At 45.0% G+C, this 19994-nt stretch overlaps 1 protein-coding gene across 3 annotated transcripts in view; it reads right to left on the bottom strand.

Moving 5' to 3' along the window:
* The window catches only part of TTC39A (tetratricopeptide repeat domain 39A), a 150186-nt gene that overhangs the window by 66043 nt on the left and 64149 nt on the right, over positions 1-19994 (bottom strand). For all 3 annotated transcript variants that reach the window (XM_033915880.1, XM_033915881.1, XM_033915882.1), the window contains 2 exons: positions 18870-19001; positions 1774-1850 (listed from right to left, as the gene is read on the bottom strand). In XM_033915880.1, coding sequence (XP_033771771.1) covers positions 1774-1850; positions 18870-19001 — 209 coding nt within the window. The remainder of the gene's footprint in view (positions 1-1773; positions 1851-18869; positions 19002-19994) is intronic.

Below are 19994 nucleotides of genomic sequence, written 5' to 3'. Positions count from 1 at the left end.
TGATCAAGAAACTGTTTTATTTTACTTTTTTGATTATGATAAACATACCGAGGGCCTCAAAATAGTACCTGGCGGACCGCATGTGGCCTCCGGGCCGCGAGTTTGAGACTACTGCTCTAGTTGAAATTGTCGCTTGTGGTGGTCAACAATGTGCTCCTTGCGACCCCCGTCGGCTTTCCCTCTGATGTCACCCAGAAGTGACATCAGCGGGAGAGCCAGTTTGCAGAAAGGAAAATTCGGTTTTGACATTGTTTCAGATCACCGATTGAACCATACCCACGCCATTCTCTTCTTGGTTGGGCCGAGAACTTTCCAGCACCTCCATGTAAGCCCAGCTCCATTAGGGTGGAAGGAAGGGGTGGGCCCGCTGGCAGAGCTACTGACTCTATACCCTGAGGCTGTGTGAGATCAAATCCCAGTGCTGTTCCTTGTGACCCTGGGCAAGTCACTTAATCCTTCCGTGCCAAGCCAAGAAAAAGGCAGTGGACAAGTCCCCACTCCCCTCCACATCCTCCAGCAACAAATACCAGAGCTCAACTATCCCCACCTTTACAAAGCTGCACTAACATTTTTAGTGCTGGCCGCTGTGGTAACAGCTTCGATGCTCATAGAATTCTGGCTTTGGAAAGGAGGGGGTATGTGATAAGTGAAATTTTCTCCTATTTGGTTCCAGTGTGCTACCATGGAACTTCATGTACTTATGACACCATTTCCTTGAGATGCATATGAAATCTTTTTAAGGCTACTAAAAGGGATTCAAACTACCGCTACTATTTATCACCGATATAGCACTGAAAGGCGTATGCAGCACTTTACATTTTGACATTTATAGACGGTCCCTGCTCGGAAGAGCTTACAATCTAACTTGGACAGACAAGACATGACATAGAGGATAGGGGATAAGGGACCCAAGGTAAGAGGAGTTAGGAGTCAAAAGCACTCTCAAAGAGGTGGGCTGACATTTAATAGACGGTCCCTGCTCTGAAGAGCTTACAATCTAACTTGGACAGACATGACATAGAGGATAGGGGATGCAGGACCCAAGGTGCGAGGAGTTAGGAGTCGAAAGCACTCTCAAAGAGGTGGGCTGACATTTAATAGACGGTCCCTGCTCTGAAGAGCTTACAATCTAACTTGGATAGACAAGACAAGACATAGAGGATAGGGGATATGGGACCCAAGGTGAGAGGAATTAGGAGTTGAAAGCACTCTCAAAAAGGTGGGCTGACATTTAATAGACGGTCCCTGCTCAGAAGAGCTTACAATCAAACTTGGATAGACAAGACATGACATAGAGGATAGGGGATGCGGGATCCAAGGTGAGAGGAGTTAGGAGTCAAAAGCACTCTCAAAGAGGTGGCCTTTTAAATGGGCCTGCAAGACTGCCAGAGCCAGAATCCGCCGTAGGGATTCGAGCAGCTTGTTCCAAGGCAGAAGGGACGGAGTCTGGCATTGGCAGTTGAAGAGAAGGGCACAGGGACTTTACCAGCTGAGCAGAGCTCAAAACAACGTATCAGCCTGACAGACTAAAAGAGTTGTACATATTTGAACTTCTCACCATAAGTGAATATTGTTATGTAACCCACTCAGAACTGTGGATGTAGCAGGCTATAACATTTTTAAATAAATAAAAACTGGACTGTACATAGGAATCACCAAATAGCTTAACTTAACATTTCAGCAACACCTCTAGCAAATTTCAGGATATTTTTAATTGCGGCTGTTGTAACATGAATCACGGGACAAAGAAACACCTAGAAATGAGCACAATACCTTCAGTAAACTGTTCAAGAGTCAGGCCATGGACCAGAGTGTTAAAAGAATCTGCCACAGTCGATTTCTTTCTAAACCTAGGTCAGAAAAGAAAATGATTAGTCTGGTAAAACACAAGCCAGATGCAGAGAGAAAACAACAAGAGAGGCCTTTAACATGCTAAACTCAGTCGTGAGCTACAGAAGGCAAAAAATAAAAAGGATTCGAATTCACATGTGATGGGGATCGGTACAGGACACTGTTGCGGGAAATGTGCCTGCCCTATGGCATCATTTGGACATATGTTCTGGTCTTGCCCCCTGGTATCTTCATTTTGGATACGATTGGTGACCTTGGTGGCACAACTTTGGAATTGCTCTTGGAGACTGCACCCCAGTTTCCTCTTCACTTTGCAGATTCGATTTCACCCACCTAGGCCAGGGTGTGCAGCCTTCCTCCGAAAAACTGTGTTGCTGGGACGGAAATGCATTCTGTTACAATGGCTTTCGCCACAACCGCCCACTATTCCCCAATGGAGAGCGCTAATGCTGCACCAAATGTTATTGGAACGACGGGAAGTTGTGGATATGTCCACTAAAACTGGACGATTGTTTTATCAATGTTGGTACCCCTTTAGCTTGACTTTTACTCCTTACGTTCAAAACCAAGTTTGGAACACTTAATTGTTTTACTTTTTCTTCTATACATTTAATCCACCTTGTTACCGCTGCTGCCAGGGTGGGAAGGAGGGTGGGTGGGTGGTAGGTTGGGTGGGTGGGGATTGGTTTCGTGTTATGTTATGAAACTGTGTTGGTAATGAGCATACTTACTCTTGTGAAACTTAATAAAAATGATTTAAACATAAAAGGATTCGAATTTGCTCCTCCCCCAGCTGAAGCAAAATGTACCCCAGGGGTGTCAAAGTCCCTCCTCGAGTGCCTCAATCTAGTCGGGTTTTCAGAATTTCCCCCATGAATATGCATGAGATCTATTTGCATACACTGATTTCATTGTTATGCTAATAGATCTCATGCATATTCATGGAGGAAATCCTGAAAACCCGACTGGATTGCAGCCCTCGAGGATGGACTTTGACACCTCTGATCCAAGTTTCCAAGTTTATTAAGTATTTGATTAATCGCTTATTCCACATTCTAAGCGATGTACAAAATATTAAAATATTAAATTACAATAATTAAAGGGAAACAGATGATATAATTATGACTCACAAGACAAACGAATGACACAAGAGGAAGGGAATAGGAAAAGAAATACAAGTTTAAAAGGCAGTAAAAGAAACATATAAGGGAAAAAACAACAATAGGGACTGAGAAAAACATAGAGTCCCGTTTGCTTCTCCCCATCAGTGCCTCAGAGAAAAAAATTATTTGATTAACTGGAATCCATATAGGGCAAGAGTCAGTAAATGATGGCCAAAATTAAGGCCCTCTTTTACTAAGGTGAGCTAAGCGATTAGAGCACGTTAAACGCTAACGCATGCATGTCAGTCTACGGACACGTTAACGTTTAGCGTGCGCTAATGGGTTAGTGCACTTTAGTAAAAGAGGGGGTAAGTGTCAGGAAAATTTGCGCTAAGCTGGCATTCTATAAAGGCTTTCTATATAGAATGTCCCTTATAGAATACTAACTTAGCGCAAATTTTGCAACTAATGTTAGGTGCCCAGCACTTACACCTGCTAAAACCTGGTATAAATACTGGCGCCCATTTTAGGCCACTATAATAAAACCCTAAGTGCGCATGCCACCGTGGTGTCTGCCTCCGTGCCGCATTCCATTTCTGAACACGGAGGCAAGGAGAACACGCCAGCGACTCCCCCCTCCCGCCCTCACTCACCAACCGCTGCCGCCGCTGCTCCTCTTCACAGCAGCCTGCTGAGGATCGCTGGCCAGCTGTAGCGAACCTCGCAGGCGCTCTCCACCTCGGTAGGGAACGTGCTACCGAGGTGGAGAGCGGCCTGCGAGGTTCGCTACAGCTGGCCAGCGATCCTCAGCAGGCTGCTTTGAAGAGGAGCAGGAGCAGCGGTTCGTGCCGGTGGGCCAGAAGAGGGAGCAATACAGGTAGGCAGGGGGAAAGCGGGCTGCTGGGGGGCAGACAGCAATCATGCTTTGCTCTGGGAGGGGTGGGACAGAAGGGGGCCATGGAGCAGGTAGGCATGGCACACCAGGGGGAGAGGGAAAAAGGGCTGCTTTGGGGAGAGGGATGTGCTGGGGGCCAGAAAGCAATCATGCTTTGCTCGGGGGGGGGGAACAGAAGGGGGGCCATGGAGCAGGCAGGCATGGCACAAGGGGCCAAGGGGAGATGGAAAGGCAGCTGCTTTGGGGGGAGGGGTGTGTTGGGGGGCAGACAGCAATCATGCTTTTCTCTGGGAGGGGGGGAGGAATAGAAGGGGGCCACGGAGCAGGCAGGCATGGCACAACAAAGGGAGAGGGAAAGGGGGCTGCTTTGGGGGAGGGGTGTGCTAGGGAGCAGACAGCAATCATGCTTTGCTCTGCGAGGGGGGGAACAGAAGGAGACCACGGAGCAAGCAAGCATGGCACAACAAGGGGCCAGGGGGAGAGGGAAAGGCGGCTGCTTTGGGGGGAGGGGTGTGCTGGGGGGCAGACAGCAATCATGCTTTGCTCTGCGAGGGGGGAACAGAAGGAGACCACGGAGCAAGCAAGCATGGCACAACAAGGGGCCAGGGGGAGAGGGAAAGGCGGCTGCTTTGGGGGGAGGGGTGTGCTGGGGGGCAGACAGCAATCATGCTTTGCTCTGGGGGGAAACAGAAGGGGGCCACGGAGCAGGCAGGCATAGCACAACAGGGGGCCGGGGAAGAGGGAAAGGGGAATGACAGACAGACAGGGGGGCCAGAGAGACAGACAGAAAGGAAGACAGACAGACAGCGTCCAAGGAGAGACAAAACAAATAAAAAACAGACAGACAGACAGTGGCCAAGGAGAGAGAGAGAAAGAAATAAAGACAGACAGACGAATTTGGTCTTGGAGGATGAGATGTACAGTGTCGGCATCCATGAGATAAACTTGTTTTTTTCTGTTACATAGAGCTTTATGGACCCCTGTTCGTTTACAAAAATTGGATAGCTCTAAGTCTAATGAATGTTGGCACTGTCATCTCGAAGCAGGGACTTTATTATTCTATTGTCCATTCATTATGAATTTTTGGAAATCAATTTGGGACCAAATTAACTGTTTATTAGATAACCCTGTGGCATTATCATATGATACTGTGCTGTTTGATATGGCAATGAGAGCAAAAAGTCAGATTTCTACAAATAATAACAAATTATTACTTATAATGACTAGGGTTGCCATTCAACAAATTACATATAATTGGAAAAATTGGAATAAATTAAATTATAATTTTTGGTGGAACTCCTTATGTCATATTTATAAAATGGAGAGACTTATTGCAATACAACAGGGTTGTTTCAGGAAATTTCAAGATATTTGGGAGCCATTAACAAAGTATTGTAATGATTAGAAAAATCTTGTTTCCCTTTAATTTGCAAGTTCAATTATGGGGTGGGAGGGAGGGTATTTTTATTGTTACATGTTGTATAAGTATTGATTATATGATAGATAAGGGTGGGGAGGGGGGAGATAAGAGAATATTATATGTATCATTGTTGATTATTAAGTGATATATTTATGGTTATTTGTATGGATATGTTATCACACTTATTGTAAGTTTAAAAATGAATAAAGATTCATTTTTAAAAAGACAGACAGACACACACATCTATTCTAGCACCCGTTAATGTAACGGGCTTAAAGACTAGTATTCTATAAAATTACACCTAACCTCTGGGAATTCCTTTTGATTTGTCCATGCCAGTGGCATAGCGAGGGGGGAGAGGCGCCCCACGCTGTCAACCTGCCGCACACACCCTTCGCTCCTTCCCCAATTGTCACGCACATTCCCTTCCCCTCCCCCCATACCTCTAGCTGAAGTTGCTGCTTGTGGCGGTCAACAACGTGCTCCGCGCAACTCTGTCGGCTCTCCCTCTGACATCATTTCCTATGTGCGGCACCCAGAAGTGACGTTGGGGGGGAGAGCCGACGGGGGTCACCAAGAGCACGCTGTCGACGCCGCGAACAACAATTTCGACCAGAGGTATGGGGGAAGAGAAGAGGGGCGCGCGCCTGAAGGGGAGGAACTGGAAGAGGCGGGGTGGGCAGAGAGGCTCCCGTTGTCTCGCCCCTTTTTGGAGTTGCATGCAACATTGCGACAACGTTTAAGTGTGGCTGTGAGCACCTAGGGCAGATGGGAGCGTTAAGTCCAAACTGTTGCCAATTCATCTCAATTGACGCATCTGACCCAGGTGCCCAGCTTTGGGTGACCTACCTAGACTCTGCGGAAAAGTAAATATTTTGTTGCTTGAAAAAAATTATCATTTGAATGGAATTTGGCATCTTTTATCCTAACAGAATTCAAGCAAGCTTTATTGGTTAGTGTGCAAGAAACATTCACGTCACCGTTTCTGAGGGATGACCTGACAGTATATTTGACCCAAATATAACTAGAATGTGGTCTGTGTGTTAGTGAAGCTGGAATTTTGACCTCTTTAAAGTGTTCCCTCGATTGGAGGGGAGGGGGAAAACTCAGCTGACAGATGCCTCCCACCCCTACCCCTTTATATATCTCTGGCTCCCTGATGCCTCCCTCCAAGAAGAAAGGGTGTTAAAGGGTGGATTCCGTTCCCTTTCCCTCAGAAACTATGACCAAATGTTTGTGAATTGAACACTGCCTTCCCTCATCACTAAGCTCTGTTCTCTTTGACAGCCTCCCGTAACTACCTCAAAACGTTCCACACCACTGCAGCGGTGTAGCAAGGGAAAGAGGCTTTTGAGGGGTGGTGCACCACCCTGTGCACCCCCATCCGTATTCTTTCCCCTACATACCCCTACAGGTGTGGCCGGCAATGAGCAGCATCTCTAGCCCTGCTGCTGTTGCCGACCTCAACATTCCCTCTGACATCACTTCCTGGTCCTCAGAAACTCCTCCCCATTCTTCACAGCCCCAGCTACATCCACTTCTCAGAAACTCCTCCTCCTTCATAGCCTCAGTTGCCATGCAGAAGACAAACATATCATCATCAAATACTGGCATGAAAAGCAAACAGGTCAAAATACCACCTTCATTATCAAACCCAATTTATATATGGATTACACATATACCCAATACTTTGGACAGTGTGATGGTTTCCAACAAGAAAAAAAAAGGTATGATTACAACCCAAATACAGGAGAGTAAATGAAGGCACATGTTTTGCTCAGAAAGTGCCAGAGTTGGCAGCTGGAGGCACCCCACCAACTTCCGGGTTGGTGCAGCAGTGTGAGGGGGAGGGGAGCAGCTCGGCAGTGAATTTCTTTGGCCTGTGGGGCTCTGGCATACCCGCCAGCTATTTAACGGGTGCAGTGCAGGTTTGGAGGGGGCCTGAATACAACGTGGGGTGGGGGAGATAGACCTCCCCCCCCCAAAGATCCCCTGTGACTATGCCACTGACCACATGCTGGATCCAACATCTAATGAAATGAATTTACTGTAATAAAGTTCCATGTCCTGGGAAGAGTTGTGCGGATGTCGTGTGAATCCGTAGCCCCCTTCTGTCCCCCCCCCAGAGCAAAGCATGATTGCTGTCTGCCCCCCAGCTTCAATTGTATACTAAAGGTAAAAACAATGAACAAATCCTCATACTGTTATCACTAGAACAATCACTGTCAGCTTATCACATATACTCTTACTTTGTGAAAGGTCTTGTTTCCAATCACTATGGCCTAGATTCACTAAACCACCGATCCGATCCGTGGGCGATCCGTGGCCGAGTCTTCCCAGGCGACCGATTTACTACGAGTCATCATGCAAATCAATGCAATCGTAGGCACGCCCCACAGCGACCCCACGGATCACTGCAGAACGATCCTGCCGCATGCGCAGACCATCTTCGACGCACAAGCGAGGTCAAAACAAGGGGGGGCTTTAATGGAACAGAACACGCTTTTAACTCGCGGGTTAAAACTGCGGGTTAAAACCACGGGCTCGCACTGCAGGGAAGGGCGGCAGAGAGCAGAAGAGCCGGCAGGGACAGGGCGGCAGAGAGCAGGAGAGTCGGCAGAGCTTGCCTTCTTGTGCTTTTTGCACAAGGGAGATGTGTTTAAATTGGTTTTATTTTTGTTTAGATGCTGGGATTTCAGGGCGGCAGAGAGCAGGACAGTCGGCCAGGACGAGAGCGATTGGTCCTCAGTAGTTGCTTCTTTTTGGATCGGCCAGCCCAATCGGTGTTCCTTCTTCTGTTTAGTGAATCGCTGCCTTCCTATTTCGCGTGACATTTCCCCTCATTTCCAGGATCGGATCGGATTGGGCAGAAGGTTAGTGAATCGGGTCGGGGTTGGAGGCTGGCAAACTGGTCGGAGAAGGCTCGCAAAGCTTAGTGAATCTAGCCCTAAGCATTCTGCTATGGCTAAAACCTGTAGGACTGCAAAGCCCGGACACTCGTAGTCAGCCACGGTAGTTAAAAATCCAGGCGTGGTCCAAGGTGCAGCGGAAGGCATAGTACCAGTGGGTGGCTTTGCATTACATAGACAGCTGCCACACATAGGTTAATCCAAACAGGCCCGCTCTGCCTTTTGACATTGACCTGGGTGAGTTACCAACCTTAGGTCTCCTTTTACAAGCCGCACCGGCGATTCTCACAGGGCGAATGCGATTGAAGCCCACAGGAATTGAGAGAGCTTCGTTGCATTTGCTGCGTAGGAATTGCTAGCGCAGTTTCGTAAAAGGAGCCCCTTAAGTCTGTATCTGCCCTCTACCCTCTTATTTCAAGTTTTTCAAAGAAATACAATTTCCAAATAAAGCTACAAAAACTCTTTGCCAGTTCCAGATAAGAGCCTGGGCTATGGCTGGTGAGTCATCGGTCCCTTGTTTTTATTAATCTTTATTCTTTTTTAAAGCTCACAAAAAGTGTAACATATAATACAATCCTTTATACTTTAACATCATCAAATTCTAACTCGCATCAAATAACCCCCCTCCCTTATACCCAACAGTTATTCATAAGCAAAAGAAATCATAAAATATTCCCACCCACCCCCACCCCACCCTGGACGTGTTTCAACAAAAGGGAAAAAATTAATATTTATTCTATGCAGTAATATCAGTCTTTACAGTATCTTGTTAATGGCTCCCAAATAACCTGAAATTTCTTAAAATTTCCCTGCTGCATGGCAATTGTCCTTTCCATTTTGAATGGACACAAAGAGTTCCACCAAAAGCTGTAATTCAGCCTCTCCCAATTTTTCCAATTATTCGTCCCTTGTTAGAAATTCAAAATAATTGTACCTACTACCGAGTTCCGCACAGCACAGGAAAGCCAGTTTGGGGGGGGGGGGGGGGGGTCTATTAACCTTTTCTATCAGAAGGGTGCGGAAGATAATGAACATTTGCAAACAGCTGGGAATTAACCATTAGATAGCTCTAGGAACGGATTCTTTCGTTTTTCATTAGCCTTGGGAATAATGAATTCTCTAACAAGGGACGGCACGATTTTGCATTGGACACGCGCCCAGAATATTGCAAAGGAACATTGCATCTCCTCTGTGAACATCATTCTCCCACCAATCAGCACGGCTCCTCAGTGCAGTTTTAGGGCTCCTTTTACCAAGCTGCGTTAGCGTTTTTAGCGCACGCAGCATTTTAGCCCGTGCTAAACCTGCGCTACGCGGCTAGAACTAACGCCAGCTCAATGCTGGCGTTAAGGTCTAGCGCACGGGGCTATTCTGCGCGTTGAAGCCCTAACGGGTCTTAGTAAAAAGAGCCCTGGTCGCTAGTGCTGTTTAGCACTGTCTTCATCGGGACAGGCAGTCCCGCAGCAGCCCGACCCAGCCAGCTGAGAGGGTCCTCCGGGGAGCCTTGATATTCGGTGCAGCTGCCGAGGGAGCCTGTCGCTAGTGCTGTTTAGCACTGTCTTCATCGGGACAGGCAGTCCCGCAGCAGCCCGACCCAGCCAGCTGAGAGGGTCCTCCGGGGAGCCTTGATATTCGGTGCAGCTGCCGAGGGAGCCTGTCGCTAGTGCTGTTTAGCACTGTCTTCATCGGGACAGGCAGTCCCGCAGCAGCCCGACCCAGCCAGCTGAGAGGGTCCTCCGGGGAGCCTTGATATTCGGTGCAGCTGCCGAGGGAGCCTGTCGCTAGTGCTGTTTAGCACTGTCTTCATCGGGACAGGCAGTCCCGCAGCAGCCCGACCCAGCCAGCTGAGAGGGTCCTCCGGGGAGCCTTGATATTCGGTGCAGCCGCGGTAAGTGGCCCGCGGTCGCGAGCCTCGGGTCGCGAGCCGAAGGGGCGTGGCTAAAGGGGTTTGCCCCTTTTGAGCCCCTTCGGAGCCTAAGAGGAGCAGGGAGCAGGACTACCATCTCCTCAGCATGGGTAAGAGGAAAGCCAAGGCAATACCATCTGCTGCAACAACAGGCCCGATGGATCGCCATCTTGTGGTTCCCATCTTGCCTCCTGTTGAGGAACAGGTAACTTTTAATATTCAAGCTGTCTCCTTATCCTCTGGGGAACCAACACCACCTCCTCAACCATCATATTCCCTACGGTTAGAAGAATCTCCTTCCCCTTTCAAGGAAGGAATAATTTCTTCTTCCCTTCAATCATTGTCTTTATCTGGTCTGGAGGTTTCAGGACAGTCCCTGGGGCAGGCTAAAGAACTAACCCCAGTGCAGATGAGTACTGGGCAAAGCTCGGATGTTCTTCCCAGGGATAAAGTGATCACTCTTAATGATGTTTGGCTTAGTATTAATAGAATAGAGTCATCTTTACAAAAAACCGTTTTGAATTTATGTCAATTTTCATCTGATGTAACTGTGAAAATTAAAGAACAAAATGATAAAATTGGAGAAACAGCTGTAAAGGTTGAAAAGTTAGATCAGGCAGTGGGTAATTTACAAGCTAGTGCTGTTTCTAATATAAAGGATAGTATGATGCTACATGCTAAATTAGAAAAAATGGAAAATGCTATTAGAGTTAAGAACCTTCGTTTGTTAAATTTTCCTACCATACACTACCTTTCTTCAATGGAACTCTTGAAAATGTATTTGAGGGAGATATTACATTATAGTAAAGTGGAGACCTTTGAGGTCGATAATCTATACTACATTTCAAGAGATTCCAAAGAAAAGGTAGAGGAAGGTGGAATGGATAGAATAGTAACACCTGAGAGTTTGAATGTGTCACAGTTTTTGGAGTCATCTAAAGACATAATTGAAAAACGAGCAACTCTTCTCGTGACCTTCAAGACAGAACTTGAGAAACAAGATATTTTGAAATTATATTTCCTGAAAAAACAAGAGATGTTCTGTGGTCAACGGGTGGTTATTTTTCCAGATGTCTCTAGACAGACCCAATTTAAGAGGAAACAGTTCCTCCAGCTAAAGCAAAAGGTTTTGGCAGTTGGAGCTACTTTCTTCTTAAAATTTCCATGCAAATGCCTAATATCATATGGAAATGAGAAATATGTGTTTTTTGATCCAGCCCAGGTGGAAGATTTTATTAAAGAGAAACCTTTGTTGAAAGTTTAATTCCTTATATTTAGTATATTTTTGGAGGATGATGTTCAATATATAAATAGCCATTTGCCTGTTCCTAGAGAGTAGATAGAAATATTTCTTTTGATGTTTTATTTGCACTGGCGATCAGTTTTAATGTGGACTAGGACATGGTTGAATTAGTTTCCTTATTATTATGTTAATTCCCGTTGGGAATTTACATTGTATTTTTTACTTTGTGTTCATTCATGCATGTTTGTTACAAAGATATTGTAATGAATAATCTAATAAATAAAGAATTAAAAAAAAAAAAAAAAAGAGCCCTTAGTTTGGAGAGCTGGAGGATCAGAAAATGCCTCCGGTCTCGAAGGGCAAAGCCGATGTGCGGTTTTGGAGGCACCTGAAAACTGGCCCACGAGCGACACTGGAAGGAGCCTTTAAAGATGCTGCACGGATTAAATTTAAGTTTGGATGTATTTGCTGTAAGGCATTAACAGGTTTCATTCCAGAGCATCTTAGGGAATCGTTCATCATTCCGAATTCCAAACATTCCAGAAAATCTCATGTATTATTTTCGTTTCCATCTGCAAAGGGCTGTAAATATAAAAAAAAAATTCCAGGAGCGTCTATCGCTCTTTCAGGCAGCTTCATGGATTAGGGACCTGACTCGTATATTCACGTTTTCTAACTCTTACCAACAGTTTTGACGCGTTCTAAAAACGCATCTCTTTATAGAATCTTCTGGAAGTTAGACTCTTGTTGCTTATTCATTTGTATTTTTAATTTTTTGTGAGCCGCATAGAACTTAACGGTAGTGAGTTTTTATGTTTTTTGTTTGGTGGTGGTGGGGGTCCTAGATCCGTACCAACCTCATCCCACATGTTTTTGTGAAACACGCCCATAAAAGATGCCTCTGGAGGACCAACCTCCCCAGGAATTTCCTATCAATGTCCTCCCCACAAGCTGTCCTTAAGTTACTGCCCCGTCCAGCCTCGCAGGGAAAGGGGGGACATGATTGAGACATTTAAATACATCACGGGACGTGTCGAGGTGGAAGAAGACATCTTCTTTCTCAAAGGACCCTCGGTCACAAGGGGACATCCATTCAAACTCAGAGGAGGGAAATTTGATAGTGACGTAAGGAAGTATTTCTTCACAGAAAGGGTTGTAGATCACTGGAACAAGCTTCCAGAGCAGGTGATCAAGGCCACCAGTGTGCTTGACTTTAAGAATAAATGGGACGTCCTAGTGGGATCCCTACGAGGGTCGAGTTAAGGAACTAGGTCATTAGTACTCAGACTTAATGGGGTGGGTCAGTAGAGTGGGCAGACTTGATGGGCTATAGCCCTTTTCTGCCGTCATCTTTCTATGTTTCTATGTCATTATGCATGCCAGTGACTTTTAGACGATGCTTTATTTCCATCGTTATTAAATCAGAACTCCGAAAAACAAACAACATTTAAATTAAATTTCAAGGTAGTCAATGAGGAACTGACACAATCACACCCTCCTTCCTTGTAAAGCTTTTTAAATGTCACTTAATTCTGACTCATTGTAACCATAACGAATAGTTAGAAAAAAATTCATAACAAAATCACAGGTTGGCCTTTATTCAATAAAGATATCTTCTATAAGCAAAGAACGGAAAATGCCACTTTGGAAAAAAAAAGTCTTTAAATAAAGCTTTTAATTAAGCACATTTTATTGGTGGCATGAAAAATTTAATATGTACCTTCTCCAAACACACTGTGATACAGGTGGCACTGGCTAAGCTCGGCCTGTTAGATGATTAGCCAATTTACCTATTGTTAGAAAAAAAAAAAACCAATTGCGTGAAAATAGCCATCTTTATGATTGTTAAAAATTGAGGAACAAAAGATGGTGAGTAACTTTGCAAACAATCAGCCCAGGATTAACCATGAAGCAAAACTGACGCTTAGGGCAACCACAGAATTACTGTACTTCCCTTCGCTATCATGCCTTTAACTCTTTCGCTGCCATCTGCCACACTCATTATCCAACATGAATTTCAGTGTTTTTCTACTCGTTATAAATATATACAGTGTTTTGTTTCATACAATAATATTTCTCAGGCCTTATTGAGTCTGAATGTTAGTTAAGCAATGAAAAGGCCAAGGTGCAACCACAGTTGACCCTAACCCTACAAAATACTGGATCTGTACCTCAAATTAGTCATTCTTATCATTGAATTCAAACAGCCTGTCCAAGAGCTGTCACGCGTAAAAGGACAAGTCAGTGTAACCTCCTCCAGAAATGGCAATTAGCAGAGTGCTCCTTTATTCAAAAACTGCATTATTCATACATAGAAACATAGAAGATGACGGCAAAAAAGGGCCACGGCCCAACAAGTCTGCCCACTCTAATGACCCACCCCCCTAAGTTCTTCCTTGAAGTGATCCCACATGCTTATCCCATTTTTTCTTAAAATCAATTACGCTGCTGGCCTCAATTACTTGCAGTGGAAGGTCATTCCAATGATCAACCACCCTTTCGGTGAAGAAATACTTCCTGGTGTCGCTATGAAATCTCCCACCCCTGAGTTTCAACGGATGTCCTCTTGTCGCTGTAGGTCCTTTAAGAAAAAATATATCCTCTTCTACCTCAATACGGCCCGTGACACATTTGAACGTCTCGATCATGTCTCCCCTCTCTCTAAGTTCCTCGAGTAAGTATAGCTGCAACTTACCCAGCCGTTCCTCATACGGAAGATCCTTGAGTCCTGACACCATCCTGGTGGCCATTCGCTGAACCGACTCAATTCTCCGCACATCTTTTTGATAATGTGGTCTCCAGAATTTTACACAATATTCTAGATGAGGTCACACCATGGATCTGTACAACGGCATTATAACTTCGGGCTTCCGGCTGACGAAACTTCTTTGGATACAACACATCATTTGTCTAGCCTTAGAGGAAGCTTTCTCCACTTGATTGGCAGTCTTCATGTCTTCACTAATGATCACTCCCAAGTCCCGTTCTGCTGCAGTTCTTGCTAAGGTCTCACCATTTAGGGTGTAAGTTCTGCATGGATTTCTGCTGCCAAGGTGCATGACCTTACACTTTTTGGCATTAAACCTTAGTTGCCAAGTTGAGGACCAATGTTCTAGTAAAAGTAGGTCCTGCGTCATACAGTCGGGCACTGTGCTTTTGCCTACTATGTTTCATAGTTTGGCGTCATCTGCAAATAATGTATTTTTCCCTCGAAGCCCATGAGCCAGATCCCTTACGAAGACATTAAATAGGATCGGACCCAAGACCGAGCCCTGCGGTACTCCACTGATCACTTCCGACGTTTCGTAGAGAGTACAGTTCATCACCACCTTCTGAAGTCTATCTTTGAGCCAGTCTTTTACCCATGCAGTTAACGTTTCTCCTAATCCCATCGAACTCATCTTGCTCAATAACCTGCGGTGTGGGACACTATCAAAAGCCTTACTGAAGTCCAAGTACATGACCTCCAGGGATTCCCCCATATCCAGCTTTTTCGTTACCCAGTCGAAGAAGCTGATAAGATTGGATTGGAAGGATCTTTTCTTTGTAAATCCATGTTGATGGGGATCTCGTAGATTCTCATTGTTCAGGATCGTATCTAATTTGTGTTTGATTAGTGTTTCCATAATTTTACTCACTATCAATGTGAGACTCACCGGTCTGTAATTTGCAGCCTTTGTCCTGCATCCCTTTTTGTGGAGTGGAATTACGTTAGCTGTTTTCCAGTCCAATGGGACTCTTCCTGTACTTAGGGAAAGATTGAAGAGCGCGGTAATGGTTCCGCCAGGACATCACTCAACTCCCTAAGCACCTGGAATGTAGTTTGTCTGGTCACATGGCTTTGTTCACTTTGAGCTTTGAAAGTTCATAGTAGACACTGCTGGACGTAAATTCAAAATCTTGAAACGGGTCTTCCGAGCTCTCCCTTGTCTGCAGCTGTGGACCGGATCCTGGCACCTCGCAGGTAAAGACTGAGCAGAAGTATTTATTTAGTAGTTCGGCTTTATCAGAGTCCGATTCTACATAATTCCCGTCTGGTTTCCTAAGGCGCACTATCCCATCTGTGTTCCTTTTTCTGTCACTAATATACCTGAAGAAGGATTTATCCCCCTTTTTAATGTTCTTTGCTAGATTCTCTTCCATCCAGAGTTTGGCCTCTCTGACTGCTGTTTTGACAGCTCTAGACTTGGCCAGATAGTCTTCTTTATTCTCTTATTTTCCTGATTGTTTGCAGGAGATAAATGCTCTTTTCTTCTTTTTTACCAGGTCCGAGATCTCCGCAGACAACCACTGAGGTTTATTGTTTCTCCGCCGTTTACTTACTGTTTTTATATAGAGTTTGGTTGCTTCGTGTAGGGTAGATTTCAGAGCTGACCACATTACCTCTACATTATCTGTTGTGGCCTGGTTTTGCAGCGCCCGATAGACGAAATCTCCCATGCTTTTGAAGTTAGTGCCCTTAAAGTTGAGGACCTTTGTGAAAGTGTTTGATCTAGTGAAACCTTTCCTGAGGTGAAACCATACCATGTTGTTGGCACTGGAGGCCAACGTATCGCCTACCGAAACCTCTGTGACACTATCTCCGTTGGTAAGTACTAGGTCCAGTATCGCCTGATCCCTAGTGGGCTCCAATACCATCTGTTTGAGCTGTGCTTCCCTTATGGAGATTAGTAGCCTTCTGCTGCCGCTGGTCATAGCGGAGAGTTTGTTCCAATCTGCATCAGGCATATTGAAGTCCCCCAACAGTACCGTGTCTCCACGCAGAGTGATGGTCTCTATATCTTCGATTAGTTCTATATCTATGTTTTCCTGTTGTCTTGGAGGTCTGTATACAATACCAAGATATAGGCATTTGTCATTCCCTCTGGCCAGGTTCACCCAAAGGGATTCCCCGGTGTATTTGACGTCTGCGATCCTGGCAACTTTGATGTCTTCTTTAGTGTATAGTGCTACCCCTCCTCCCATTTTGCCCTCTCTGTCTCGACGAAGTAAGTTGTATCCCGGTATAGCCATATCCCACCCATGGGAATCCATGAACCAGGTCTCGGATATTGCTACCACATCTAGGTCGGCGTTCCTCATTTCTGTTTCTAATTCCAGAATTTTGTTGCCTAAACTGTGGGCATTAACATACATAGCCCTCCATACTTTATGTTTGCTAGGTCTCCGTGGCGATTTTCCCGCCTGAGTTAGTGTGGTTCCTACAGTACTGTTTGCCACGTGTGTACTTACCTCAGACTCAGAAATGGAGTGGCAACTTACCCCACCAGGATGGTTACTTACCACACCAGTATGTGAGTGGGTACCCTCCCCCAACTTACCTAGTTTAAAGCCCTACGAAGCAGGCGGGCTAGTTGGTGTCCAAAGACGTTCTTACCCCTTCTGATCAGGTGGAACCTGTCTGGTCCCTGTAGTCCTAGTAGTGCATCTCCATGGTTCAGGAATCTGAAGTTCATCTCTTTGCACCATCCGTGTAGCCACTTGTTTGCCCTCTGGATACGATCTTCCCTGGCTCTTCCCTTACCTCTCACTGGAAGGACCGAGGAGAAGATCACCTGCATTTCCATCCGCCTCAGCTTCTCACCCAGGTCTCCAAAATCTTCAGGTATTTTCTCCGGGGTGTTCCTGGCAGTGTTTTTGTTCCGACGTGGATGAGAAGCATGGGGAAGTGGTCTTGGGGCTTGATAAGTCATTCTAAGCAGGCGGTCACATCCCGGATCCTGGCTCCTGGTAGACAACAAACCTCTCTGGATTGCATATCTGGTCTGCAAATTGGTCCCTCGGTGCCTCTCAGCAGGGAGTTCACAATGACCACCACTCTGCGCTTCTTCGGGGAGAGCTGACCCGTTGCCCCCGGAACCGGAGCCATCTGTTGGACAACTTCCTTTACTTCATTGGCAGGTCCTTCCTGTAAAAGCTGGAATCTGTTCCTCAAGGTGATTTGTGGGGTCAATGTGAAACCGCCCTGTTTGCAAGAAAAAGAAGAGGAAGGTCTTCTGTGTTTGCCTGTAGAGGAGGTTACCAGCTGCCAGGAGTCAGCGTCTCTAGCCTCTTGCTGTACCACAATCGTTGGTTTCAAAGTTGTAGGTCACGCGTACCTGACAGAAACCCAAACGGTAGTATACTACCAATCCCAGGGCAAGCAGTGGCTTCCCCCATGTCTTTCTCAATAACAGACGATGGACTTTTCCTCCAGGAAATTGTCCAAACCTTACTTAAAACCAGCTATGCCAGGGGTGTCAAATATTGGTCCTCGAAGGTCGCAATCCAGTCGGGTTTTCAGGATTTCCCCAATGAATATGCATGAGATCTATTAACATACAATGAAAGCAGTGCATGCAAATAGATCTCATGCATATTCATTGGGGAAATCCTGAAAACCCGACTGGATTACGGCCCTTGAGGACCGACATTTGACACCCCTGAGCTAGGCTATTCGCTCTTATCACAACCTCTGGAAATGCTTGGAAAACGCTTAGCAATTAGGCGGTATGCAAATTTTTTAAATAAATAAATATTCCTAACACATTCACATGGAAGCATCATTCATTGGCTTTGTGTACCTCCCACTGAAAATCTACCAATGTTCTCACTTTTACTTATTTAAATTGTTCTAATATTATTGTTCTGATGGCAACTCCCTTTGTACACACAAACCTACATTCACCCCCGTATACAGCCATCATAAACCAGTGTTAAGTTAAAAGTACAAAATGCACTATAATTAGGGTTGCCAGATTTTACTATAGTAAAATACAGACCCCAAGTCCCGCCCCAAGGCCCACCCCATTATGAATAAGTCCCGCCCCCTCCCCTGCTCTCATCAGGCAGGAGGAAATCCACACATACACAGATGCCACACGATGACATCATGCGAACGTGAGTGTGATGTCATCGCAGAGCATCCACGCATGTGCGGATTTCCTCCTGCCCGACGTGATTTAGAGGAAGCTTTTCAAAGTGCCAGGTTTTGAAAGCCATCCGGACCCCCAGACATATCCACAAAAGGAGGGCATGGCTGGGGAAATTCGGACTTCTGGTAACACAGCACTGGTCATCCAGAACTTCAGCTAGGACAGGGGTCTCCAACCAAGCTCCGAGGGCCACCCCAAAATTTCAAGCTTACACATACCACTAATTTTGTAAGACTGTTTGCTCAGCCTGGGCATTAAACATTAAAAATTAATACTAATATTGATTCTACAGCATTTCAAGGATATACTTTAAAAACTCACTTAATTTTGGATTGTCAACAGTGGCAAATTCCATTAATGAGACTTAAGAGATTGTTCGCAGTTACTATATCAAGTGAGCAAGATTGAAATGAACACATTTACAGGATTTGAAGAGCATTTTAGCCAACTATTTGAGGGCCACACTAGGAGACCACTGAGCTAAGATATGAAACCAAATATGAAGCAGCTTGTTCACCTGCCTTATGCCCTGCTACGAGGACTGGCATGATACTTATACCCAAAGATTCTATGCATTTAATGCTCCTGATAGGGCTTCAGTGTCTACCATAGCTAACGTGGGACTTGCCTTTGACAGACCGCTTGAGCTTCTTTCATTGTGTTTCCAGCATTTATTATATCCTGAGGGTCAAAAGTCATCATTGCTTGCATTTCCAAAATGGTGGCATAGGTCAACGCATGATACATGCTGTCCTTGGTTCTGTGGGAAAAGACGAGAACTGTGATTTTTACACTGTCCTTTCTTCTTGTGATGTGCAAAGAAAAGTCAGTCAAGAAAAATAGGACCAGATAAATGGTCTTCCCCAAAAAAGAGGTCTAAATAACATTTTTGTTATTAAATAGGTTGAAAAAGCCATAGGCAGAGGAACGCTTTTTTTGTATGGAGGGGGCGGGGCAAAAGCTTCGCCCCAGACCCACCCCCATAATAGTACTGATTGTACTATTTCCATTCATTCTTCATACATTCACAATCTTTTTTTTTTTTAATATCTTTATTCATTTTTAATCTTTCAACAAGTGTACAAATTAAAAACCATACAAATTATTGTAATCATCACTTATAAGTCTATCAATAAATACAACAGTTGTATATATAAAAACCCAAGACCCAACCCCCCTCCCTCTTATTGTTATTAATTAACACAATCGTATAAGATCCCTTTCCCCTCTCTACTATTTACGGTGTATATTTCAAGATATAAAATGGTGTTTAATCATCACAAAAAGAAGTCAACGGCCCCCATATTTTATTAAATGTCTTATAATTTCCCTTTTGTATAGCTATTGATCTTTCCATTTTGAACATATGACATAATGAATTCCACCAAAAGGTGAAATTAAGTTTACATGGTTTTTTTCTATTACACAGAGCATTTTGGACCCTAGTTAGATTGCAGAAGTTGAATAGTTCAAAGTAGAGAATGACACGGTGACAAAATTCATCACCGTTCCCGTCCCCGCGGGAAATAATCCCATGCCATTTTCTAGTGTCTATTTCAACCTCAGTCCTTCTACACCAGCATTCTTCAAAGCAAAGCTTGCGGGTCAGTGGTTGTGGCCATTCATACTCTGATTCTTCCCTCTTTCCTTAAAGAATGACATGAAGATGGTTTCCCGTGGTTATCCGCGGGGACAGGAACGGTGATGAATTTTGTCACCGTGTCATTCTCTAGTTCAAAGTCTAATAGATGCT

This window comes from Geotrypetes seraphini, chromosome 12 (genome assembly GCF_902459505.1).
Source record: "Geotrypetes seraphini chromosome 12, aGeoSer1.1, whole genome shotgun sequence".
In the NCBI taxonomy this organism is placed as follows: Eukaryota; Metazoa; Chordata; class Amphibia; order Gymnophiona; family Dermophiidae; genus Geotrypetes; species Geotrypetes seraphini.
This window is presented reverse-complemented; position numbering and strand designations above follow the sequence as displayed.